The following is a 27,359-nucleotide window of genomic DNA, read 5'->3' on the forward strand; positions in this document are numbered from 1 at the left end:
TGTAGGGTGGAACATAGTAATGAGGTGGTGATATGTAGGGTGGAACATAGTAATGAGGTGGTGATATGTAGGGTGGAACATAGTAATGAGGAGGTGATATGTAGGGTGGAACATGGTAATGAGGAGGTGATATGTAGGGTGGAACATAGTAATGAGGAGGTGATATGTAGGGTGGAACATAGTAATGAGGTGGTGATATGTAGGGTGGAACATGGTAATGAGGTGGTGATATGTAGGGTGGAACATAGTAATGAGGAGGTGATATGTAGGGTGGAACACAGTAATGAGGAGGTGATATGTAGGGTGGAACATAGTAATGAGGTGGTGATATGTAGGGTGGAACATAGTAATGAGGTGGTGATATGTAGGGTGGAACATAGTAATGAGGTGGTGATATGTAGGGTGGAACATAGTAATGAGGTGGTGATATGTAGGGTGGGGTGGAACATAGTAATGAGGTGGTGATATGTAGGGTGGAACATAGTAATGAGGTGGTGATGTGTAGGGTGGAACATAGTAATGATGTGGTGATATGTAGGGTGTGGGTGGAACATAGTAATGATATGGTGATATGTAGGGTGGAACACAGTAATGAGGTGGTGATATGTAGGTTGGAACATGGTAATGAGGTGGTGATATGTAGGGTGGGGGTGGAGCATAGTAATGAGGTGGTGATATGTAGGGTGAAACATAGTAATGAGGTGGTGATATGTAGGGTGGAACATAGTAATGAGGTGGTGATATGTAGGGTGGAACATAGTAAAGAGGTGGTGATATGTAGGGTGGAACATAGTAATGAGGTGGTGATATGTAGGGTGGGGTGGAACATAGTAAAGAGGAGGTGATATTTAGGGTGGAACATAGTAATGAGGTGGTGATATGTAGGGTGGAACATAGTAAAGAGGAGGTGATATTTAGGGTGGAACACAGTAATGAGGTGGTGATATGTAGGGTGGGGTGGAACATAGTAATGAGGTGGTGATATGTAGGGTGGAACACAGTAATGAGGTGGTGATATGTAGGGTGGAACATAGTAATGAGGTGGTGATATGTAGGGTGGAACATAGTAATGAGGTGGTGATATGTAGGGTGGAACATAGTAAAGAGGAGGTGATATGTAGGGTGGAACATAGTAATGAGGTGGTGATATGTAGGGTGTGGGTGGAACATAGTAATGAGGTGGTGATATGTAGGGTGGAACATAGTAATGAGGTGGTGATATGTAGGGTGGAACATAGTAATGAGGTGGTGATATGTAGGGTGGAACATAGTAAAGAGGAGGTGATATTTAGGGTGGAACATAGTAATGAGGTGGTGATATGTAGGGTGGAACATAGTAATGAGGTGGTGATATGTAGGGTGGGGGTGGAACATAGTAATGATATGGTGATATGTAGGGTGGGGTGGAACATAGTAATGAGGTGGTGATATGTAGGGTGGAACATAGTAATGAGGTGGTGATATGTAGGGTGGAACATAGTAATGAGGTGGTGATATGTAGGGTGGGGGTGGAACATAGTAATGAGGTGGTGATATGTAGGGTGGAACATAGTAATGAGGTGGTGATATGTAGGGTGGAACATAGTAATTAGGTGTTAACTCCCCGTCTTCCTTTCCTGGTAAATAATCTACTTTTTCTCTTCTCTTTCAAGTGCATTGCTGGAAGACCAGTAGACTATTATTGAATTTATTTGATTTATTATTGGTTGTTGAGACGCTCTCCCATTTCTCCCAGTCCTTAGAGGACCACTGCCCGCATGTGTGTTCCTGGCAATGTGCTCCTGTTGTCTGAGTGTTCCTGGCAATGTTCTCCTGCTGTCTGTTCCTGGCAATGTTCTCCTGCTGTCTGTTCCTGGCAATGTTCTCCTGCTGTCTGTCTGTTCCTGGTAATGTTCTCCTGCTGTCTGTCTGTTCCTGGTAATGTTCTCCTGCTGTCTGAGTGTTCCTGGTCATGTTCTCCTGCTGTCTGAGTGTTCCTGGTAATGCTCTCCTGCTGTCTGAGTGTTCCTGGTAATGTTCTCCTGCTGTCTGTTCCTGGTCATGTTCTCCTGCTGTCTGAGTGTTCCTGGTAATGTTCTCCTGCTGTCTGAGTGTTCCTGGTAATGTTTTCCTGCTGTCTGAGTGTTCCTGGTCATGTTCTCCTGCTGTCTGTTCCTGGTAATGTTCTCCTGTTGTCTGAGTGTTCCTGGTAATGTTCTCCTGCTGTCTGAGTGTTCCTGGTCATGTTCTCCTGCTGTCTGTTCCTGGTCATGTTCTCCTGCTGTCTGAGTGTTCCTGGTAATGTTCTCCTGCTGTCTGAGTGTTCCTGGTAATGTTCTCCTGCTGTCTGTTCCTGGCAATGTTCTCCTGCTGTCTGAGTGTTCCTGGTCATGTTCTCCTGCTGTCTGAGTGTTCCTGGTCATGTTCTCCTGCTGTCTGAGTGTTCCTAGTAATGCTCTCCTGCTGTCTGAGTGTTCCTGGTAATGTTCTCCTGCTGTCTGAGTGTTCCTGGTAATGTTCTCCTGCTGTCTGAGTGTTCCTGGTAATGTTCTCCTGCTGTCTGAGTGTTCCTGGTAATGTTCTCCTGCTGTCTGAGTGTTCCTGGTCATGTTCTCCTGCTGTCTGAGTGTTCCTGGTCATGTTCTCCTGCTGTCTGAGTGTTCCTGGTAATGTTCTCCTGCTGTCTGAGTGTTCCTGGTCATGTTCTCCTGCTGTCTGAGTGTTCCTAGTAATGCTCTCCTGCTGTCTGAGTGTTCCTGGTAATGTTCTCCTGCTGTCTGAGTGTTCCTAGTAATGCTCTCCTGCTGTCTGAGTGTTACTGGTAATGTTCTCCTGCTGTCTGAGTGTTCCTGGTAATGTTCTCCTGCTGTCTGAGTGTTCCTGGTAATGTTCTCCTGCTGTCTGAGTGTTCCTGGTCATGTTCTCCTGCTGTCTGTTCCTGGTCATGTTCTCCTGCTGTCTGAGTGTTCCTGGTAATGTTCTCCTGCTGTCTGAGTGTTCCTGGTAATGTTCTCCTGCTGTCTGTTCCTGGCAATGTTCTCCTGCTGTCTGAGTGTTCCTGGTCATGTTCTCCTGCTGTCTGAGTGTTCCTAGTAATGCTCTCCTGCTGTCTGAGTGTTCCTGGTAATGTTCTCCTGCTGTCTGAGTGTTCCTGGTAATGTTCTCCTGCTGTCTGAGTGTTCCTGGTAATGTTCTCCTGCTGTCTGAGTGTTCCTGGTCATGTTCTCCTGCTGTCTGAGTGTTCCTGGTAATGTTCTCCTGCTGTCTGAGTGTCCCTGGTCATGTTCTCCTGCTGTCTGAGTGTTCCTGGCAATGTTCTCCTGCTGTCTGAGTGTCCCTGGTCATGTTCTCCTGCTGTCTGAGTGTTCCTGGCAATGTTCTCCTGCTGTCTGAGTGTTCCTGGTAATGCTCTCCTGCTGTCTGAGTGTTCCTGGTAATGTTCTTCTGCTGTGTGTTCCTGGTAATGTTCTCCTGCTGTCTGAGTGTTCCTGGTCATGTTCTCCTGCTGTCTGAGTGTTCCTGGTAATGTTCTCCTGCTGTCTGAGTGTTCCTGGTAATGTTCTCCTGCTGTCTGAGTGTTCCTGGTAATGTTCTCCTGCTGTCTGAGTGTTCCTGGTAATGTTCTCCTGCTGTCTGAGTGTTCCTGGTAATGTTCTTCTGCTGTGTGTTCCTGGTAATGTTATCCTGCTGTCTGAGTGTTCCTGGTAATGTTCTCCTGCTGTCTGAGTGTTCCTGGTAATGTTCTCCTGCTGTCTGAGTGTTCCTGGTAATGTTCTCCTGCTGTCTGAGTGTTCCTGGTAATGTTCTCCTGCTGTCTGAGTGTTCCTGGTCATGTTCTCCTGCTGTCTGAGTGTTCCTGGTAATGTTCTCCTGCTGTCTGAGTGTTCCTGGTAATGTTATCCTGCTGTCTGTTCCTGGTCATGCTCTCCTGCTGTCTGAGTGTTCCTGGTAATGTTCTCCTGCTGTCTGAGTGTTCCTGGTCATGTTCTCCTGCTGTCTGAGTGTTCCTGGTCATGTTCTCCTGTTGTCTGGGTGTTCCTGAGGGTACATTAATCAGTTTGGATCTAAACCAGATGTCTCTCTGATTTCTTTCAGAGTGTTCCTGAGGGCCATTAATCAGTTTGGATCTAAACCAGATGTCTCTCTGATTTCTTTCAGAGTGTTCCTGAGGGCCATTAATCAGTATGCAGCCGTGTTAAACAAGAAGTTCCTGGATCAGACCAACTTTGAGCTTCAGGTAAGCTCACCACTCTATAAAGCCTCAGTTTGTTAAAAAACAAATACTGTTACTCCATTCGTCAATCTGCCAGACCTGAAGACTGGTTTAATTATGTCAATCTAATGTCAAATCTCTGTTCATGTAGAGTTTTGTTTCGCTAGTCTTGCACTGCATTAGGAGAGCTTAGCGAGACTGCTTGAATTAGTGAAGTCATTAAAGACGGTTCAGAACGGTGACTTGATTGACTTCAAAAGTAGTTATTGCTGACACTTTGCCGGACATTTCTGGGGGGAATGGCCCTAGTCCTCACCTCCAATCCAACAGGTCCCAGATGTGCTCAATGGGATTGAGATCCGGGCTCTTCGCTGGCCATGGCAGAACACTGACATTCCTGTCTTGCAGGAAATCACACACAGAACGAGCAGTATGGCTGGTGGCATTGTCATGCTGGAGGGTCATGTCAGGATGAGCCTGCAGGAAGGGTACCACATGAGGGAGGAGGATGTCTTCCCTGTAATGCACAGCGTTGAGATTGCCTGCAATGACAACAAGCTCAGTCTGATGATGCTGTGACACACCGCCCCAGACTATGACGGATCCTCCACCTCCAAATCGATCTCGCTCCAGAGTATAGGCCTCGGTGTAACGCTCATTCCTTCAACGATAAATGCGAATCCGACCATCACCCCTGGTAAGACAAAACCGTGACTCGTCAGTGAAGAGCACTTTTTGCCAGTCCTGTCTGGTCCAGCAACGGTGGGTTTGTGCCCATAGGCAACGTTGTTGCCGGTGATGTCTGGTGAGGACCTGCAATACAACAGGCCTACAAGCCCTCAGTCCATCCCCTCTCAGCCTATTGTGGACAGTCTGAGCACTGATGGAGGGATTGTGCTTTCCTGGTGTAACTCGGGCAGTTGTTGTTGCCATCCTGTACCTGTCCCGCAGGTGTGATGTTCGGATGTACCGATCCTGTGCAGGTGTTGTTACACGTGTTCTGCCACTGCGAGGACGATCAGCTGTCCATCCTGTCTCCCTGTAGTGCTGTCTTAGATGTCTCACAGTACGGACATTGCAATGTATTGCCCTGGCCTCATCTGCAGTCCTCATGCCTCCTTGCAGCCTAAGGCACGTTCACACAGATGGGCAGCAACCCTGGGCATCTTTCTTTTTGTGTTTTTCGGAGTCAATAGAAAGGCCTCTTTAGTGTCCTAAGTTTTCATAACTGTGACCTTAATTGCCTTCCGTCTGTAAGCTGTTAGTGTCTTAACGACCATTCCACAGGTGCATGTTCATTAATTGTTTATGGTTCATTGAACAAGCATGGGAAACAGTGTTTAAACCATTTACAATGAAGATCTGTGAAGTTATTTGTATTTTTGCGTATTATCTTTGAAAGACAGGGTCCTGAAAATGGGACGTTTCTTTATTTATTTTGTTGCTGAATTTAAAAACGTGTTTTCACTTGTCATTGTGGGTTATTGTGGGGTATTGTTGGGGTATTGTGGGGTATTGTTGGGGTATTGTTGGGGTATTGTTGGCGTATTGTTGGGGTATTGTGGGGTGTTGTGGGGTATTTTCGGGGTATTGTTGGGGCGTTGTGGGGTATTGTGGGGTATTGTTGGGTATTGGTGGGGTATTGTTTGGGGTATTGTTGGGGTATTGCTGGGTATTGTTGGGCTATTGTGGGTTATTGTGTGGTATTGTTGGGTATTGTTGGGGTATTGTTGGGGTATTGTTGGGGTATTGTGGGGTATTGTTGGGGTATCGTTGGGGTATTGTTGGGGTGTTGTGGGGTATTGTTGGGGCATTGTGGGGTGTTGTGGGGTATGTTGGGGTATTGTTTGGGTATTGTGGGGTATTGTTGGGGTATTGTGTGTAGATGGGTGAGAAAAGAAATCCATTTAATCCATGTTGAATTCAGTCTGTCACAACATTGGGATTAAGTCCAGGGGTAAAACTACTTTCTGAAGGCTCTGTAATAGTAGGGAGTACGTCCCAAATGACGCCTTATCCCCTCGGTAGTGCACTACTTTAGATGAGGCTCTGGTACGAAGTAGTGCACTGAATAGAGAATAGGGTGCCATTTGGGACTCACTCGGTCATTTGAACGCTCTTAACGAAAGGGGTTGAACTCTACAGCACTAAAATGAGATTAGCATAAACACGGTTGACAGTGGTACGCTTAAATTACTGTATAATGAGCAGTGATTTTAAAAAAGCCATTTGGGGAATATTTTATCTCGTCTCTTCGAGGCATTCATGCTACTTTTTTCTTTTCAAAGATAATACGCAAAAATCCAAATAACTTCACAGATCTTCACTGTAAAGGGTTTAAACACTGTTTTACATGCTTGTTCAATGAACCATAAACAATTAATGAACACGCACCTGTGGAACGGTCGTTAAGACACTAACAGCTTACAGACGGTAGGCAATTAAGGGCTCTGTAATAGTAGGGAGTATGTCCCAAATGACACCTTATCCCCTAGGTAGTGCACTACTTTTGACGAGGCTCTGGTACGAAGTAGTGCACTGAATAGAGAATAGGGTTTTCAAATCTGTCACATGTGGAAGAATTGTTAATGTTTGTTAACTGTTTGAACTGCAGACGAGGGTCTCGGCAGCTTTTTAAAAGCCTTCAGGTCATGTCTCCATTGTGATAAAGTTCATGTGTCTCCCAATAACACTGAAACGTCCTGCTGAATTCTGCTATTTTGAATATATCTTCATCAACAACTAAAGGGCACATGGATCATTTGTCTGGCTGCCACACCTCTTAATAGAATGAATATGTGTCTCTGAATCTAAGCCGTGTTGTCGTCTGCGTGTCGGTGCCTCTGCTTCAGAAAGAGTGTGTGAAGGGCGGAGTCTAATATAGAATGTATAATATAGAATGTATAATATAGAATGTATAATATAGAATGTATAATATAGAATGTATAATATAGAATGGTCTGAATGTTTATAGATATCTCCAGGATGAGATTGTTATTTATATGACAACCTAGCAATATGCACCCCTCTCTCTCTCTCCCTTATCTTCCCTCTGTTTTCTCCTCTTGCCTCTCTCCTCCCTTGCCTCTCTCCTCCCTTCACTCTATCTTCCCCCTCTCCTTCGTTTTCTCCTCTCTCCTCCCTTCTCTCTTCCCTCTCTCCTCCCTTCACTCTATCTTCCCCCTCTCCTTCGTTTTCTCCTCTCTCCTCCCTTCTCTCTTCCCTCTCTCCTCCCTTCACTCTATCTTCCCCCTCTCCTTTGTTTTCTCCTCTCTCCTCCCTTCTCTCTTCCCTCTCTCCTCCCTTCACTCTATCTTCCCCCTCTCCTTCGTTTTCCCCTCTCTTCTCCCTTCTCTCTTCCCTCTCTCTTCCCCCTCTCCTCCATCTCTCCTCCCCCTCTCCTCCATCTCTCCTCCCTCTCTCTTCCCCCTCTCCTCCCTTCTCTCTTCACTCTATCTTCCCCCTCTCCTCCCTTCTCTCTTCCCTCTCTCTTCCCTCTCTCCTCCCTTCCCTCTATCTTCCCCCTCTCCTTCCTTCTCTCCTCTCTAATCCCTTCTCTTCCCCCTCTCCTCCCTTCTCTCTTCCCTCTCTCCTCCCTTCCCTCTATCTTCCCCCTCTCCTCCCTTCTCTCTTCCCTCTCTCTTCCCCCTCTCCTCCCTTCTATCTTCTCTCCTCTCAGCTGTGGAACAACTACTTCCACCTCGCCGTGGCATATCTTACCCAGGAGTCCTTGCAGCTTGAGAACTTCTCCAGCGACAAACGATCCAAGATCTTCCAGAAGTGAGTTACATTACCCCCGTCACACACTCCCCAGAGGACATTACCCCCGTCACACACTCCCCAGAGGACAGGACATGACCCCTGTCACACACTCCCCAGAGGACAGGACATTACCCCTGTCACACACTCCCCAGAGGACAGGACATTACCCCCATCACACACTCCCCAGAGGACAGGACATTACCCCTGTCACACACTCCCCAGAGGACAGGACATTACCCCTGTCACACACTCCCCAGAGGACAGGACATTACCCCTGTCACACACTCCCCAGAGGACAGGACATTACCCCTGTCACACACTCCCCAGAGGACAGGACATTACCTCTGTCACACACTCCCCAGAGGACATTACCCCTGTCACACACTCCCCAGAGGACAGGACATTACCCCCGTCACACACTCCCCAGAGGACAGGACATTACCCCCGTCACACACTCCCCAGAGGACAGGACATTACCCCCGTCACACACTCCCCAGAGGACAGGACATGACCCCTGTCACACACTCCCCAGAGGACAGGACATTACCTCTGTCACACACTCCCCAGAGGACATTACCCCTGTCACACACTCCCCAGGGGACAGGACATTACCCCTGTCACACACTCCCCAGAGGACAGGACATTACCCCCGTCACACACTCCCCAGAGGACAGGACATTACCCCCGTCACACACTCCCCAGAGGACATTACCCCTGTCACACACTCCCCAGAGGACATTACCCCTGTCACACACTCCCCAGAGGACAGGACATTACCCCTGTCACACACTCCCCAGAGGACAGGACATTACCCCTGTCACACACTCCCCAGAGGACAGGACATTACCCCTGTCACACACTCCCCAGAGGACATTACCCCCATCACACACTCCCCAGAGGACAGGACATTACCCCTGTCACACACTCCCCAGAGGACAGGACATTACCCCCGTCACACACTCCCCAGAGGACAGGACATTACCCCCGTCACACACTCCCCAGAGGACAGGACATTACCCCCGTCACACACTCCCCAGAGGACAGGACATTACCCCCGTCACACACTCCCCAGAGGACAGGACATTACCCCTGTCACACACTCCCCAGAGGACAGGACATTACCCCTGTCACACACTCCCCAGAGGACAGGACATTACCCCTGTCACACACTCCCTAGAGGACAGGACATTACCCCCGTCACACACTCCCCAGAGGACAGGACATTACCCCTGTCACACACTCCCCAGAGGACATTACCCCTGTCACACACTCCCCAGAGGACAGGACATTACCCCTGTCACACACTCCCCAGAGGACAGGACATTACCCCCATCACACACTCCCCAGAGGACAGGACATTACCTCTGTCACACACTCCCCAGAGGACAGGACATTACCCCCGTCACACACTCCCCAGAGGACAGGACATTACCCCTGTCACACACTCCCCAGAGGACAGGACATTACCCCTGTCACACACTCCCCAGAGGACAGGACATTACCCCTGTCACACACTCCCCAGACGACAGGACATTACCCCTGTCACACACTCCCCAGAGGACAGGACATTACCCCTGTCACACACTCCCCAGAGGACAGGACATTACCCCTGTCACACACTCCCCAGAGGACAGGACATTACCCCTGTCACACACTCCCCAGACGACAGGACATTACCCCTGTCACACACTCCCCAGAGGACAGGACATTACCCCCGTCACACACTCCCCAGAGGACAGGACATTACCCCCGTCACACACTCCCCAGAGGACAGGACATTACCCCCGTCACACACTCCCCAGAGGACAGGACATTACCCCTGTCACACACTCCCCAGAGGACAGGACATTACCCCTGTCACACACTCCCCAGAGGACAGGACATTACCCCTGTCACACACTCCCCAGAGGACATTACCCCTGTCACACACTCCCCAGAGGACAGGACATTACCCCTGTCACACACTCCCCAGAGGACATTACCCCTGTCACACACTCCCCAGAGGACAGGACATTACCCCTGTCACACACTCCCCAGAGGACAGGACATTACCCCTGTCACACACTCCCCAGAGGACAGGACATTACCCCTGTCACACACTCCCCAGAGGACAGGACATTACCCCTGTCACACACTCCCCAGAGGACAGGACATTACCCCTGTCACACACTCCCCAGAGGACAGGACATTACCCCTGTCACACACTCCCCAGAGGACAGGACATTACCCCTGTCACACACTCCCCAGACGACAGGACATTACCCCTGTCACACACTCCCCAGAGGACAGGACATTACCCCCGTCACACACTCCCCAGAGGACAGGACATTACCCCGTCACACACTCCCCAGAGGACAGGACATTACCCCCGTCACATACTCCCCAGAGGACAGGACATTACCCCTCTCACACACTCACCAGAGGACAGGACATTACCCCAGTCACACACTCCCCAGAGGACAGGACATTACCCCTGTCACACACTCCCCAGAGGACAGGACATTACCCCCCCAGAGGACAGGACATTACCCCCGTCACACACTCCCCAGAGGGGACAGGACATTACCCCCGTCACACACTCCCCAGAGGACAGGACATTACCTCTGTCACACACTCCCCAGAGGACAGGACATTACCCCCGTCACACACTCCCCAGAGGACAGGACATTACCCCTGTCACACACTCCCCAGAGGACAGGACATTACCCCTGTCACACACTCCCCAGAGGACAGGACATTACCCCTGTCACACACTCCCCAGAGGACAGGACATTACCCCTGTCACACACTCCCCAGAGGACAGGACATTACCCCCCCTGTCAGTCACACACTCCCCAGAGGACAGGACATTACCCCTGTCACACACTCCCCAGAGGACAGGACATTACCCCCATCACACACTCCCCTCCCCAGAGGACAGGACATTACCTCTGTCACACACTCCCCAGAGGACTCCCCAGGACATTACCCCTGTCACACACTCCCCAGAGGACATTACCCCTGTCACACACTCCCCAGAGGACATTACCCCTGTCACACACTCCCCAGAGGACATTACCCCTGTCACACACTCCCAGAGGACATTACATTACCCCTGTCACACACTCCCCAGAGGACATTACCCTCGGAGGACAGGACATTACCCCTGTCACACACTCCCCCAGAGGACACACTCCCCCTGTCAGAGGACAGGACATTACCCCTGTCACACACTCCCCAGGACAGGACATTACCCCTGTCACACACTCCCCAGAGGACAGGACATTACCCCTGTCACACACTCCCCAGAGGACAGGACATTACCCCTGTCACACACTCCCCAGAGGACAGGACATTACCCCTGTCACACACTCCCCAGAGGACAGGACATTACCTCTGTCACACACTCCCCAGAGGACAGGACATTACCCCTGTCACACACTCCCCAGTTACCCCTGTCACACACTCCCCAGAGGACAGGACATTACCCCTGTCACACACTCCCCAGGACAGGACATTACCCCTGTCACACACTCCCCAGAGGACAGGACATTACCCCTGTCACACACTCCCCAGAGGACAGGACATTACCCCTGTCACACACTCCCCAGAGGACAGGACATTACCCCTGTCACACACTCCCCAGAGGACAGGACATTACCCCTCCCCAGAGGACAGGACATTACCCCCGTCACACACTCCCCAGAGGACAGGACATTACCCCCACACTCACACACTCCCCAGAGGACAGGACATTACCCCTGTCACACACTCCCCAGAGGACAGGACATTACCCCTGTCACACACTCCCCAGAGGACAGGACATTACCCCACACACTCCCCAGAGGACAGGACATCACACAGAGGACTCCCCAGAGGACAGGACATTACCCCTGTCACACACTCCCCAGAGGACAGGACATTACCCCTGTCACACACTCCCCAGAGGACAGGACATTACCCCTGTCACACACTCCCCAGAGGACAGGACATTACCCCTGTCACACACTCCCCAGAGGACAGGACATTACCCCTGTCACACACTCCCCAGAGGACAGGACATTACCCCTGTCACACACTCCCCAGAGGACAGGACATTACCCCTGTCACACACTCCCCAGAGGACAGGACATTACCCCTGTCACACACTCCCCAGAGGACAGGACATTACCCCTGTCACACACTCCCCCAGAGGACAGGACATTACCCCTGTCACACACTCCCCAGAGGACAGGACATTACCCCCGTCACACACTCCCCAGAGGACAGGACATTACCCCTGTCACACACTCCCCAGAGGACAGGACATTACCCCTGTCACACACTCCCCAGAGGACAGGACATTACCCCTGTCACACACTCCCCAGAGGACAGGACATTACCCCTGTCACACACTCCCCAGAGGACAGGACATTACCCCTGTCACACACTCCCCAGAGGACATTACCCATTACCTCTGTCACACACTCCCCAGAGGACATTACCCCTGTCACACACTCCCCAGAGGACAGGACATTACCTCTGTCACACACTCCCCAGAGGACATTACCCCTGTCACACACTCCCCAGATGACAGGACATTACCTCTGTCACACACTCCCCAGAGGACAGGACATTACCCCTGTCACACACTCCCCAGAGGACAGGACATTACCCCTGTCACACACTCCCCAGAGGACATTACCCCTGTCACACACTCCCAGAGGACAGGACATTACCTCTGTCACACACTCCCCAGAGGACAGGACATGAACCCTGTCACACACTCCCCAGAACAGGACATTACCCCTGTCACACACTCCCCAGAGGACAGGACATGACCTCTGTCACACACTCCCCAGAGGACAGGACATGACCCCTGTCACACACTCCCCCAGAGGACAGGACATGACCCCTGTCACACACTCCCCAGAGGACATTACCCCCTGTCACACACTCCCCAGAGGACATGACATTACCCCTGCCACACACTCCCCAGAGGACATTACCCCTGTCACACACTCCCCAGAGGACAGGACATGACCTCTGTCACACACTCCCCAGAGGACAGGACATGACCCCTGTCACACACTCCCCAGAGGACAGGACATGACCCCCGCCACACACTCCCCAGAGGACATTACCCCTGTCACACACTCCCCAGAGGACATGACATTACCCCTGCCACACACTCCCCAGAGGACATTACCCCTGTCACACACTCCCCAGAGGACAGGACATTACCTCTGTCACACACTCCCCAGAGGAGGACAGGACATTACCCCTGTCACACACTCCCCAGAGGACAGGACATGACCCCCCTGTCACACACTCCCCAGAGGACAGGGCATGACCTCTGTCACACACTCCCCAGAGGACAGGACATTACCTCTGTCACACACTCCCCAGAGGACAGGACATTACCCCTGTCACACACTCCCCAGAGGACAGGACATTACCCCTGTCACACACTCCCCAGAGGACAGGACATTACCCCTGTCACACACTCCCCAGAGGACAGGACATTACCCCTGTCACACACTCCCCAGAGGACATTACCCATGTCACACACTCCCCAGAGGACATTACCCCTGTCACACACTCCCCAGAGGACATTACCCCTGAGGACAGGACATCACACACTCCCCAGAGGACAGGACATTACCCATGTCACACACTCCCCAGAGGACATTACCCCTGTCACACACTCCCCAGAGGACATTACCCCTGTCACACACTCCCCAGAGGACATTACCCCTGTCACACACTCCCCAGAGGACATTACCCCTGTCACACACTCCCCAGAGGACAGGACATTACCCCTGTCACACACTCCCCAGAGGACATTACCCCCATCACACACTCCCCAGAGGACATTACCCCTGTCACACACTCCCCAGAGGACATTACCCCCGTCACACACTCCCCAGAGGACATTACCCCTGTCACACACTCCCCAGAGGACATTACCCCTGTCACACACTCCCCAGAGGACATTACCCCTGTCACACACTCCCCAGAGGACATTACCCCTGTCACACACTCCCCAGAGGACATTACCCCTGTCACACACTCCCCAGAGGACATTACCCCTGGCACACACTCCCCAGAGGACATTACCCCTGTCACACACTCCCCAGAGGACATTACCCCTGTCACACACTCCCCAGAGGACAGGACATTACCCCTGTCACACACTCCCCAGAGGACATTACCCCCGTCACACACTCCCCAGAGGACAGGACATTACCCCCGTCACACACTCCCCAGAGGACAGGACATTACCCCTGTCACACACTCCCCAGAGGACAGGACATTACCCCTGTCACACACTCCCCAGAGGACAGGACATTACCTCTGTCACACACTCCCCAGAGGACAGGACATTACCCCTGTCACACACTCCCCAGAGGACAGGACATTACCCCTGTCACACACTCCCCAGAGGACAGGACATTACCCCTGTCACACAATCCCCAGAGGACAGGACATTACCCCCGTCACACACTCCCCAGAGGACAGGACATTACCTCTGTCACACACTCCCCAGAGGACAGGACATTACCCCTGTCACACACTCCCCAGAGGACAGGACATTACCCCTGTCACACACTCCCCAGAGGACATTACCCCTGTCACACACTCCCCAGAGGACAGGACATTACCCCTGTCACACACTCCCCAAAGGACAGGACATTACCTCTGTCACACACTCCCCAGAGGACAGGACATTACCCCTGTCACACACTCCCCAGAGGACAGGGCATTACCCCTGTCACACACTCCCCAGAGGACAGGACATTACCCCTGTCACACACTCCCCAGAGGACAGGACATTACCCCCGTCACACACTCCCCAGAGGACAGGACATTACCCCTGTCACACACTCCCCAGAGGACAGGACATTACCCCTGTCACACACTCCCCAGAGGACAGGACATTACCCCTGTCACACACTCCCCAGAGGACAGGACATTACCCCTGTCACACACTCCCCAGAGGACAGGGCATTACCTCTGTCACACACTCCCCAGAGGACAGGACATTACCCCCGTCACACACTCCCCAGAGGACAGGACATTACCCCTGTCACACACTCCCCAGAGGACAGGACATTACCCCCTGTCACACACTCCCCAGAGGACAGGACATTACCCCTGTCACACACTCCCCAGAGGACATTACCCCCCAGAGGACAGGACATTACCTCTGTCACACACTCCCCAGAGGACATTACCCCTGTCACACACTCCCCAGAGGACAGGACATTACCTCTGTCACACACTCCCCAGAGGACATTACCCCTGTCACACACTCCCCAGATGACAGGACATTACCTCTGTCACACACTCCCCAGAGGACAGGACATTACCCCTGTCACACACTCCCCAGAGGACAGGACATTACCCCTGTCACACACTCCCCAGAGGACATTACCCCTGTCACACACTCCCCAGAGGACAGGACATTACCTCTGTCACACACTCCCCAGAGGACAGGACATGAACCCTGTCACACACTCCCCAGAGAACAGGACATGACCCCTGTCACACACTCCCCAGAGGACAGGACATGACCTCTGTCACACACTCCCCAGAGGACAGGACATGACCCCTGTCACACACTCCCCAGAGGACAGGACATGACCCCCGCCACACACTCCCCAGAGGACATTACCCCTGTCACACACTCCCCAGAGGACATGACATTACCCCTGCCACACACTCCCCAGAGGACATTACCCCTGTCACACACTCCCCAGAGGACAGGACATGACCTCTGTCACACACTCCCCAGAGGACAGGACATGACCCCTGTCACACACTCCCCAGAGGACAGGACATGACCCCCGCCACACACTCCCCAGAGGACATTACCCCTGTCACACACTCCCCAGAGGACATGACATTACCCCTGCCACACACTCCCCAGAGGACATTACCCCTGTCACACACTCCCCAGAGGACAGGACATTACCTCTGTCACACACTCCCCAGAGGACAGGACATTACCCCTGTCACACACTCCCCAGAGGACAGGACATGACCCCTGTCACACACTCCCCAGAGGACAGGGCATGACCTCTGTCACACACTCCCCAGAGGACAGGACATTACCTCTGTCACACACTCCCCAGAGGACAGGACATTACCCCTGTCACACACTCCCCAGAGGACAGGACATTACCCCTGTCACACACTCCCCAGAGGACAGGACATTACCCCTGTCACACACTCCCCAGAGGACAGGACATTACCCCTGTCACACACTCCCCAGAGGACATTACCCATGTCACACACTCCCCAGAGGACATTACCCCTGTCACACACTCCCCAGAGGACATTACCCCTGTCACACACTCCCCAGAGGACAGGACATTACCCATGTCACACACTCCCCAGAGGACATTACCCCTGTCACACACTCCCCAGAGGACATTACCCCTGTCACACACTCCCCAGAGGACATTACCCCTGTCACACACTCCCCAGAGGACATTACCCCTGTCACACACTCCCCAGAGGACAGGACATTACCCCTGTCACACACTCCCCAGAGGACATTACCCCCATCACACACTCCCCAGAGGACATTACCCCTGTCACACACTCCCCAGAGGACATTACCCCCGTCACACACTCCCCAGAGGACATTACCCCTGTCACACACTCCCCAGAGGACATTACCCCTGTCACACACTCCCCAGAGGACATTACCCCTGTCACACACTCCCCAGAGGACATTACCCCTGTCACACACTCCCCAGAGGACATTACCCCTGTCACACACTCCCCAGAGGACATTACCCCTGGCACACACTCCCCAGAGGACATTACCCCTGTCACACACTCCCCAGAGGACATTACCCCTGTCACACACTCCCCAGAGGACAGGACATTACCCCTGTCACACACTCCCCAGAGGACATTACCCCCGTCACACACTCCCCAGAGGACATTACCCCCGTCACACACTCCCCAGAGGACATTACCCCCGTCACACACTCCCCAGAGGACAGGACATTACCCCTGTCACACACTCCCCAGAGGACAGGACATTACATCTGTCACACACTCCCCAGAGGACATTACCCCCGTCACACACTCCCCAGAGGACAGGACATTACCCCCGTCACACACTCCCCAGAGGACAGGACATTACATCTGTCACACACTCCCCAGAGGACATTACCCCCGTCACACACTCCCCAGAGGACAGGACATTACCCCTGTCACACACTCCCCAGAGGACAGGACATTACCCCTGTCACACACTCCCCAGAGGACAGTACCCCCGCCACACACTCCCCAGAGGACAGGACATTACCCCCGTCACACACTCCCCAGAGGACAGGACATTACCCCCGTCACACACTCCCCAGAGGACAGGACATTACCTCTGTCACACACTCCCCAGAGGACAGGACATTACCCCTGTCACACACTCCCCAGAGGACAGGACATTACCCCCGTCACACACTCCCCAGAGGACATTACCCCTGTCACACACTCCCCAGAGGACAGGACATTACCCCCGTCACACACTCCCCAGAGGACAGGACATTACCCCTGTCACACACTCCCCAGAGGACAGGACATTACCCCGTCACACACTCCCCAGAGAACAGGACATTACCTCTGTCACACACTCCCCAGAGGACAGGACATTACCCCTGTCACACACTCCCCAGAGGACATTACCCCTGTCACAAACTCCCCAGAGGACAGGACATTACCCCCGTCACACACTCCCCAGAGGACAGGACATTACCCCCGTCACACACTCCCCAGAGGACAGGACATTACCCCTGTCACACACTCCCCAGAGGACAGGACATTACCCCTGTCACACACTCCCTAGAGGACATTACCCCTGTCACACACTCCTCAGAGGACAGGACATTACCCCCGTCACACACTCCCCAGAGGACATTACCCCCGTCACACACTCCCCAGAGGACATTACCCCCGTCACACACTCCCCAGAGGACATTACCCCTGTCACACACTCCCCAGAGGACATTACCCCCGTCACACACTCCCCAGAGGACATTACCCCCGTCACACACTCCCCAGAGGACATTACCCCCGTCACACACTCCCCAGAGGACATTACCCCCGTCACACACTCCCCAGAGGACATTACCCCCGTCACACACTCCCCAGAGGACATTACCCCTGTCACACACTCCCCAGTGAACAGGACATTACCCCTGTCACACACTCCCCAGAGGACATTACCCATGTCACACAATCCCCAGAGGACAGGACATTACCTCTGTCACACACTCCCCAGAGGACAGGACATTACCCCTGTCACACACTCCCTAGAGGACATTACCCCTGTCACACACTCCCCAGAGGACAGGACATTACCCCCGTCACACACTCCCCAGAGGACAGGACATTACCTCTGTCACACACTCCCCAGAGGACAGGACATTACCTCTGTCACACACTCCCCAGAGGACAGGACATTACCCCTGTCACACACTCCCCAGAGGACAGGACATTACCCCTGTCACACACTCCCCAGAGGACATTACCCCCGTCACACACTCCACAGAGGACAGGACATTACCTCTGTCACACACTCCCCAGAGGACAGGACATTACCCCTGTCACACACTCCCCAGAGGACATTACCCCCGCCACACACTCCCCAGAGGACAGGACATTAGATCTGTCACACACTCCCCAGAGGACAGGACATTACCTCTGTCACACACTCCCCAGAGGACAGTACATTACCCCTGTCACACACTCCCCAGAGGACAGGACATTACCCCCGTCACACACTCCCCAGAGGACAGGACATTACCCCTGTCACACACTCCCCAGAGGACAGGACATTACCCCCGTCACACACTCCCCAGAGGACAGGACATTACCCCTGTCACACACTCCCCAGAGAACATTACCCCTGTCACACACTCCCCAGAGGACAGGACATTACCCCCGTCACACACTCCCCAGAGGACATTACCCCTGTCACACACTCCCCAGAGGACAGGACATTACCCCCGTCACACACTCCCCAGAGGACATTACCCCCGTCACACACTCCCCAGAGGACAGGACATTACCCCCTGTTTCTCTGTAATCTCATCCTATAGTTGCAATGTCTCTCTGTAATCTAATCCTATAGTTTCACTGTTTTCTCTGTAATCTCATCCTATAGTTTCACTGTCTCCCTGTAATCTCATCCTATAGTTTCACTGTCTCTCTGTAATCTCATCCTATAGTTTCACTGTCTCTCTGTAATCTATGTCCTATAGTTTCACTGTCTCTCTGTAATCTAATCCTATAGGTTCACTGTCTCTCTGTAATCTCATCCTATAGTTTCACTGTCTCTCTGTAATCTATGTCCTATAGTTTCACTGTCTCTCTGTAATCTAATCCTATAGGTTCACTGTCTCTCTGTAATCTAATCCTATAGTTTCACTGTCTCCCTGTAATCTAATCCTATAGTTTCACTGTCTCTCTGTAATCTCATCCTATAGTTTCACTGTCTCTCTGTAATCTCATCCTATAGTTTCACTGTCTCTCTGTAATCTCATCCTATAGTTTCACTGTCTCTCTGTAATCTCATCCTATAGTTTCACTGTCTCTCTGTAATCTAATACTATAGTTTCACTGTCTCTCTGTAATCTCATCCTATAGTTTCACTGTCTCTCTGTAATCTCATCCTATAGTTTCACTGTCTCTCTGTAATCTAATACTATAGTTTCACTGTCTCTCTGTAATCTCATCCTATAGTTTCACTGTCTCTCTGTAATCTCATCCTATAGTTTCACTGTCTCTCTGTAATCTCATCCTATAGTTTCACTGTCTCTCTGTAATCTCATCCTATAGTTTCACTGTCTCTCTGTAATCTTGTCCTATAGTTTCACTGTCTCTGTAACTCGTATGTGATTGTACTTCCTCTCTACATTAAGAGGAATTAACTATGTAAATCACTCTGCCATATGCAGTGTCTGTTAAATGACTCAAATGTAAATCCAACTCCTTGGATATCAATATTTAATGTTTGTCTCTAATCTATTCAATCTTTATGTCCTCACTACTGTTTCAGAGCCAATATGTATTTTGTCCCACGCCTGACGTTGCGTTGTGCTGAGATTACAGTTTCTTGTCTCATTTAGTGACTGTGTACGACACACTGTGGGTGACTGATGACTCAAATACTTCAGTCAGTGTTCCTCCAGCAGGGAACTCATTGAGGCCGTGTGAAAAATCTTCCACAACTCACTCATAATGACATTTCTCCAAACTGCAAGTGGGAATAGTTTCATTTCTATACGTTATCTATTCTACACTATATCCACAAAAAGTATTTCATCAGCAGAACGAGTCTCTTTCTCTCTCTCTCTCTCTCTCTCTCTCTCTCTCTCTCTCTCTGTCTCTCTCTCTGTCTCTCCCTCTCTCTCTAGTAGCTACATAGAGGACAATGTGATAGTAGCTACACAGAGGACAATGTGATAGTAGCTACACAGAGGACAATATGATAGTTGCTACATAGAGGACAATGTGATAGTAGCTACATAGAGGACAATGTGATAGTAGCTACACAGAGGACAATGTGATAGTAGCTACATAGAGGACAATGTGATAGTAGCTACACAGAGGACAATGTGATGGTACAGTGGGGAGAACAAGTATTTGAGACACCTATGATTTTTCAGGTTTTCCAACTTACAAAGCATGTAGAGGTCTGTAATTTTTATCATAGGTACAGTTCAACTGTGGGAGACGGAATCTAAAACAAAAATCCAGAAAATCACATTGTATGATTTTTAAGTAATGAATTTGCATTTTATTGCATGACATAAGTATTTGATACATCAGAAAAGCAGAACTTAATATTTGGTACGGAAACCTTTGTTTGCAATTACAGAGATCATACGTTTCCTGTAGTTCTTGACCAGGTTTGCACACACTGCAGTAGGGATTTTGGCCCACTCCTCCATACAGACCTTCTCCAAATCCTTCAGGTTTCGGGGCTGTCGCTGGGCAATATGGACTTTCAGCTCCCTCCAAAGATGTTCTATTGGGTTCAGGTCTGGAGACTGGCTAGGCCACTCCAGGACCTTGAGATGCTTCTTACGGAGCCACTCCTTAGTTGCCCTGGCTGTGTGTTTTGGGTCGTTGTCATGCTGGAAGACCCAGCCACGACCCATCTTCAATGCTATTACTGAGGGAAGGAGGTTGTTGGCCAAGATCTCGTGATACATGGCCCCATCCATCCTCCCCTCAATACGGTGCAGTCGTCCTGTCCCCTTTGCAGAAAAGCATCCCCAAAGAATGATGTTTCCACCTCCATGCTTCACGGTTGGGATGGTGTTCTTGGGGTTGTACTCATCCTTCTTCTTACTCCAAACAAGGCAAATGGAGTTTTACTAATGGTTTTCTTTGAAACTGTGGTCCCAGCTCTCTTCAGGTCATTGACCAGGTCTTGCCGTGTAGTTCTGGGCTGATCCCTCACCTTCCTCATGATCATTGATGCCCCACGAGGTGAGATCTTGCATTGAGCCCCAGACCGTCATCTTGAACTTCTTCCATTTTCTAATAATTGCGCCAACAGTTGTTGCCTTCTCACCAAGCTGCTTGCCTATTGTCCTGTTGCCCATCCCAGCCTTGTGCAGGTCTACAATTTTATCCCTGATGTCCTTACACAGCTCTCTGGTCTTGGCCATTGTGGAGAGGTTGGAGACGTTTGATTGAGTGTGTGGACAGGTGTATTTTATACAGGTAGCGAGTTCAAACAGGTGCAGTTAATACAGGTAATGAGTGGACTCCTCTCAACACTCAACTCTCTCTCTCATTATCTCTCTCTCTCCCTCTTTCTCTCTCTCTCTCTCTCATTCTCTCTCTCTCTCTCTCTCTCTCTCTCTCTCTCTCTCTCTCTCTCTGTCTGTCTTCATTTGATGTTCTTCCCACTGACATCTAAACCTGCATTAAAAGAAAGATGTGGACAGTTTCTTTGGTGGACTTTAAAGAAAGGAGAAATGGGGGATTCTCTCAGTAGTTGCTCCCCTTTCACTCTATCATGCTCACACACAGTCCCCCCCCCCACACACACACACAGTTCCCCTGTCTGTCTGTCTGTCTCTCTGTGATCTGCCATTCGCCTTCGTCACACCAATTATTATCTTCTGGGCTGGCAACACAGACACACACACACACACACACGTACGTACACACACACACATACAGACACACATACAGACACACATACAGACACACATACAGACACACACACACAGACACACACACACACACACACACACACACACACACACACACACACACACACACACACACACACACACACACACACACACACACACACACACACACACACACACACACACACACACAGAGAGAGAGAGACACACACACACCCAGACACACACACAGAGACACACACACACACACAGAGACGCACACAAAGGGAGACACACACACACACACAGACACACAGAGTGTCAAAGCAGAGAGGCAGGGAAGGGTAATGGTGAAGTGTGTTTGATCAGTGATGTGTCTGATCCTAGAACAACTCCTACAGACTGTTGCATCATCTCGTGGTGATACACACACACACACACACACACACACACACACACACACACACACACACACACACACACACACACACAGAGACACAGACACACAAACTCTGTTTAACTGACTATCTGTCTAGCTGTCTGTATTTCTGTCTGTCTGGCTGACTGACGAGCTGTCTGGCTGACTGACGAGCTGTCTGTCTGTCTAGCTGCCTGGCTGACTGACTTGCTATCTAGCTGACTGACTGTCTGGCTAACTGTCTGTCTAGCTGTCTGTCTGACACTGTAGCAGTCAGATGAATTCACGTAGCAGATGACAGTTTCACATGAACCATAAACAGGGTACCAGTATCTACTGTGTTGAGGAGGGGTTCAGGGTACCAGTATCTACCGTGGTGAGGAGGGGTTCAGGGTACCAGTATCTACCATGTTGAGGAGGGGAGGAGGGGTTCAGGGTACCAGTATCTACTGTGTTGAGGAGGGGTTCAGGGTACCAGTATCTACCGTGTTGAGGAGGGGTTCAGGGTACCAGTATCTACCATGTTGAGGAGGGGTTCAGGGTACCAGTATCTACCATGGTGAGGAGGGGTTCAGGGTACCAGTATCTACCATGTTGAGGTGGGGTTCAGGGTACCAGTATCTACCGTGGTGAGGAGGGGTTCAGGGTACCAGTATCTACCATGTTGAGGAGGGGTTCAGGGTACCAGTATCTACCATGTTGAGGAGGGGTTCAGGGTACCAGTATCTACCATGTTGAGGAGGGGTTCAGGGTACCAGTATCTACCGTGGTGAGGAGGGGTTCAGGGTACCAGTATCTACCGTGTTCAGGAGGGGTTCAGGGTACCAGTATCTACCGTGTTGAGGAGGGGTTCAGGGTACCAGTATCTACCATGTTGAGGAGAGGTTCAGGGTACCAGTATCTACCGTGGTGTGGAGGGGTTCAGGGTACCAGTATCTACCATGTTGAGGAGGGGAGGAGGGGTTCAGGGTACCAGTATCTACCGTGGTGTGGAGGGGTTCAGGGTACCAGTATCTACCGTGGTGAGGAGGGGTTCAGGGTACCAGTATCTACCGTGGTGAGGAGGGGTTCAGGGTACCAGTATCTACCGTGGTGAGGAGGGGTTCAGGGTACCAGTATCTACCATGTTGAGGAGGGGAGGAGGGGTTCAGGGTACCAGTATCTACCGTGGTGTGGAGGGGTTCAGGGTACCAGTATCTACTGTGGTGAGGTGAGGTTCAGGGTACCAGTATCTACCATGTTGAGGAGGGGTTCAGGGTACCAGTATCTACCATGTTGAGGAGGGGTTCAGGGTACCAGTATCTACCGTGGTGAGGAGGGGTTCAGGGTACCAGTATCTACCATGGTGAGGAGGGGAGGAGGGGTTCAGGGTACCAGTATCTACCATGTTGAGGAGGGGTTCAGGGTACCAGTATCTACCGTGGTGAGGAGGGGTTCAGGGTACCAGTATCTACCATGTTGAGGAGGGGTTCAGGGTACCAGTATCTACCGTGGTGAGGAGGGGTTCAGGGTACCAGTATCTACCATGGTGAGGAGGGGTTCAGGGTACCAGTATCTACCATGGTGAGGAGGGGAGGAGGGGTTCAGGGTACCAGTATCTACCATGTTGAGGAGGGGTTCAGGGTACCAGTATCTACCGTGGTGAGGAGGGGTTCAGGGTACCAGTATCTACCGTGGTGAGGAGGGGTTCAGGGTACCAGTATCTACTGTGTTGAGGAGGGGTTCAGGGTACCAGTATCTACCATGGTGAGGAGGGGATGTAGGGGTTCAGGGTACCAGTATCTACCATGGTGACGAGGGGTTCAGGGTACCAGTATCTACCGTGTTGAGGAGGGGAGGAGGGGTTCAGGGTACCAGTATCTACCGTGGTGAGGAGGGGTTCAGGGTACCAGTATCTACCGTGGGGAGGAGGGGTTCAGGGTACCAGTATCTACCATGTTGAGGAGGGGTTCAGGGTACCAGTATCTACCGTGTTGAGGAGGGGTTCAGGGTACCAGTATCTACCGTGGTGAGGAGGGGATGTAGGGGTTCAGGGTACCAGTATCTACCCTGGTGACGAGGGGTTCAGGGTACCAGTATCTACCGTGGTGAGGAGGGGAGGAGGGGTTCAGGGTACCAGTATCTACTGTGTTGAGGAGGGGTTCAGGGTACCAGTATCTACCATGTTGAGGAGGGGAGGAGGGGTTCAGGGTACCAGTATCTACCATGGTGAGGAGGGGTTCAGGGTACCAGTATCTACCGTGGTGAGGAGGGGTTTAGGGTACCAGTATCTACCGTGTTGAGGAGGGGTTCAGGGTACCAGTATCTACCGTGTTGAGGAGGGGTTCAGGGTACCAGTATCTACCGTGGTGAGGAGGGGTTCAGGGTACCAGTATCTACTGTGGTGAGGAGGGGTTCAGGGTACCAGTATCTACCGTGTTGAGGAGGGGTTCAGGGTACCAGTATCTACCGTGTTGAGGAGGGGTTCAGGGTACCAGTATCTACCATGTTGAGGAGGGGTTCAGGGTACCAGTATCTACCGTGGTGAGGAGGGGTTCAGGGTACCAGTATCTACTGTGGTGAGGAGGGGTTCAGGGTACCAGTATCTACCATGTTGAGGAGGGGTTCAGGGTACCAGTATCTACCGTGGTGAGGAGGGGTTCAGGGTACCAGTATCTACCATGTTGAGGAGGGGTTCAGGGTACCAGTATCTACCATGTTGAGGAGGGGTTCAGGGTACCAGTATCTACCATGTTGAGGAGGGGTTCAGGGTACCAGTATCTACCGTGTTGAGGAGGGGTTCAGGGTACCAGTATCTACCATGTTGAGGAGGGGTTCAGGGTACCAGTATCTACCATGTTGAGGAGGGGAGGAGGGGTTCAGGGTACCAGTATCTACCGTGGTGAGGAGGGGTTCAGGGTACCAGTATCTACCGTGGTGAGGAGGGGTTCAGGGTACCAGTATCTACCGTGGTGAGGAGGGGTTCAGGGTACCAGTATCTACCGTGGTGAGGAGGGGTTCAGGGTACCAGTATCTACCGTGTTGAGGAGGGGTTCAGGGTACCAGTATCTACCGTGTTGAGGAGGGGTTCAGGGTACCAGTATCTACCGTGTTGAGGAGGGGTTCAGGGTACCAGTATCTACCGTGTTGAGGAGGGGAGGAGGGGTTCAGGGTACCAGTATCTACCGTGGTGAGGAGGGGTTCAGGGTACCAGTATCTACCATGTTGAGGAGGGGAGGAGGGGTTCAGGGTACCAGTATCTACCGTGGTGACGAGGGGTTCAGGGTACCAGTATCTACCGTGTTGAGGAGGGGAGGAGGGGTTCAGGGTACCAGTATCTACTGTGGTGAGGAGGGGTTCAGGGTACCAGTATCTACCATGGTGAGGAGGGGTTCAGGGTACCAGTATCTACCATGTTGAGGAGGGGTTCAGGGTACCAGTATCTACTGTGTTGAGGAGGGGTTCAGGGTACCAGTATCTACCATGTTGAGGAGGGGAGGAGAGGTTCAGGGTACCAGTATCTACCATGTTGAGGAGGGGAGGAGGGGTTCAGGGTACCAGTATCTACCATGTTGAGGAGGGGTTCAGGGTACCAGTATCTACCATGTTGAGGAGGGGTTCAGTGTACCAGTATCTACCATGTTGATGAGGGGAGGAGGGGTTCAGGGTACCAGTATCTACCATGTTGAGGAGGGGTTCAGGGTACCAGTATCTACCGTGTTGAGGAGGGGAGGAGGGGTTCAGGGTACCAGTATCTACCGTGTTGAGGAGGGGTTCAGGGTACCAGTATCTACCATTGTGAGGAGGGAGGAGAGGTTCAGGGTACCAGTATCTACCATGTTGAGGAGGGGAGGAGGGGTTCAGGGTACCAGTATCTACCATGTTGAGGAGGGGTTCAGGGTACCAGTATCTACCGTGTTGAGGAGGGGTTCAGGGTACCAGTATCTACCGTGTTGAGGAGGGGTTCAGGGTACCAGTATCTACCGTGTTGAGGAGGGGTTCAGGGTACCAGTATCTACCGTGTTGAGGAGGGGTTCAGGGTACCAGTATCTACCATGTTGAGGAGGGGTTCATGGTACCAGTATCTACCGTGTTGAGGAGGGGAGGAGGGGTTCAGGGTACCAGTATCTACCATGTTGAGGAGGGGAGGAGGGGTTCAGGGTACCAGTATCTACCATGTTGAGGAGGGGAGGAGGGGTTCAGGGTACCAGTATCTACCATGTTGAGGAGGGGAGGAGGGGTTCAGGGTACCAGTATCTACCATGTTGAGGAGGGGAGGAGGGGTTCAGGGTACCGGTATATCCTGTGTTGAGGAGGGGAGGAGGGGTTCAGGGTACCAGTATCTACCGAGGTGAGGAGGGGTTCAGGGTACCAGTATCTACCATGTTGAGGAGGGGAGGAGGGGTTCAGGGTACCGGTATATCCTGTGTTGAGGAGGGGAGGAGGGGTTCAGGGTACCAGTATCTACCGAGGTGAGGAGGGGTTCAGGGTACCAGTATCTACCGTGGTGAGGAGGGGTTCATGGTACCAGTATCTACCATGTTGAGGAGGGGAGGAGGGGTTCAGGGTACCGGTATATCCTGTGTTGAGGAGGGGAGGAGGGGTTCAGGGTACCAGTATCTACCGAGGTGAGGAGGGGTTCAGGGTACCAGTATCTACCATGTTGAGGAGGGGTTCAGGGTACCAGTATCTACCGTGGTGAGGAGGGGTTCAGGGTACCAGTATCTACCGTGGTGAGGAGGGGTTCATGGTACCAGTATCTACCGTGGTGAGGAGGGGTTCAGGGTACCAGTATCTACCGTGGTGAGGAGGGGTTCAGGGTACCAGTATCTACCATGTTGAGGAGGGGAGGAGGGGTTCAGGGTACCAGTATCTACCATGT

General features: G+C 51.8%; 1 protein-coding gene across 1 annotated transcript in view; it reads left to right on the forward strand.

Moving 5' to 3' along the window:
* Positions 1–27,359, forward strand: part of LOC135513383 (dedicator of cytokinesis protein 1-like) — a 1,066,221-nt gene that overhangs the window by 926,837 nt on the left and 112,025 nt on the right. The window contains 2 exon segments of the mRNA XM_064936309.1: positions 4,138–4,216; positions 7,872–7,972. Of these exon segments, the coding sequence (XP_064792381.1) occupies positions 4,138–4,216; positions 7,872–7,972 (180 nt within the window).

The sequence above is a fragment of the Oncorhynchus masou genome, chromosome 24 (assembly GCF_036934945.1).
Source record: "Oncorhynchus masou masou isolate Uvic2021 chromosome 24, UVic_Omas_1.1, whole genome shotgun sequence".
Lineage (NCBI taxonomy): Eukaryota > Metazoa > Chordata > Actinopteri > Salmoniformes > Salmonidae > Oncorhynchus > Oncorhynchus masou.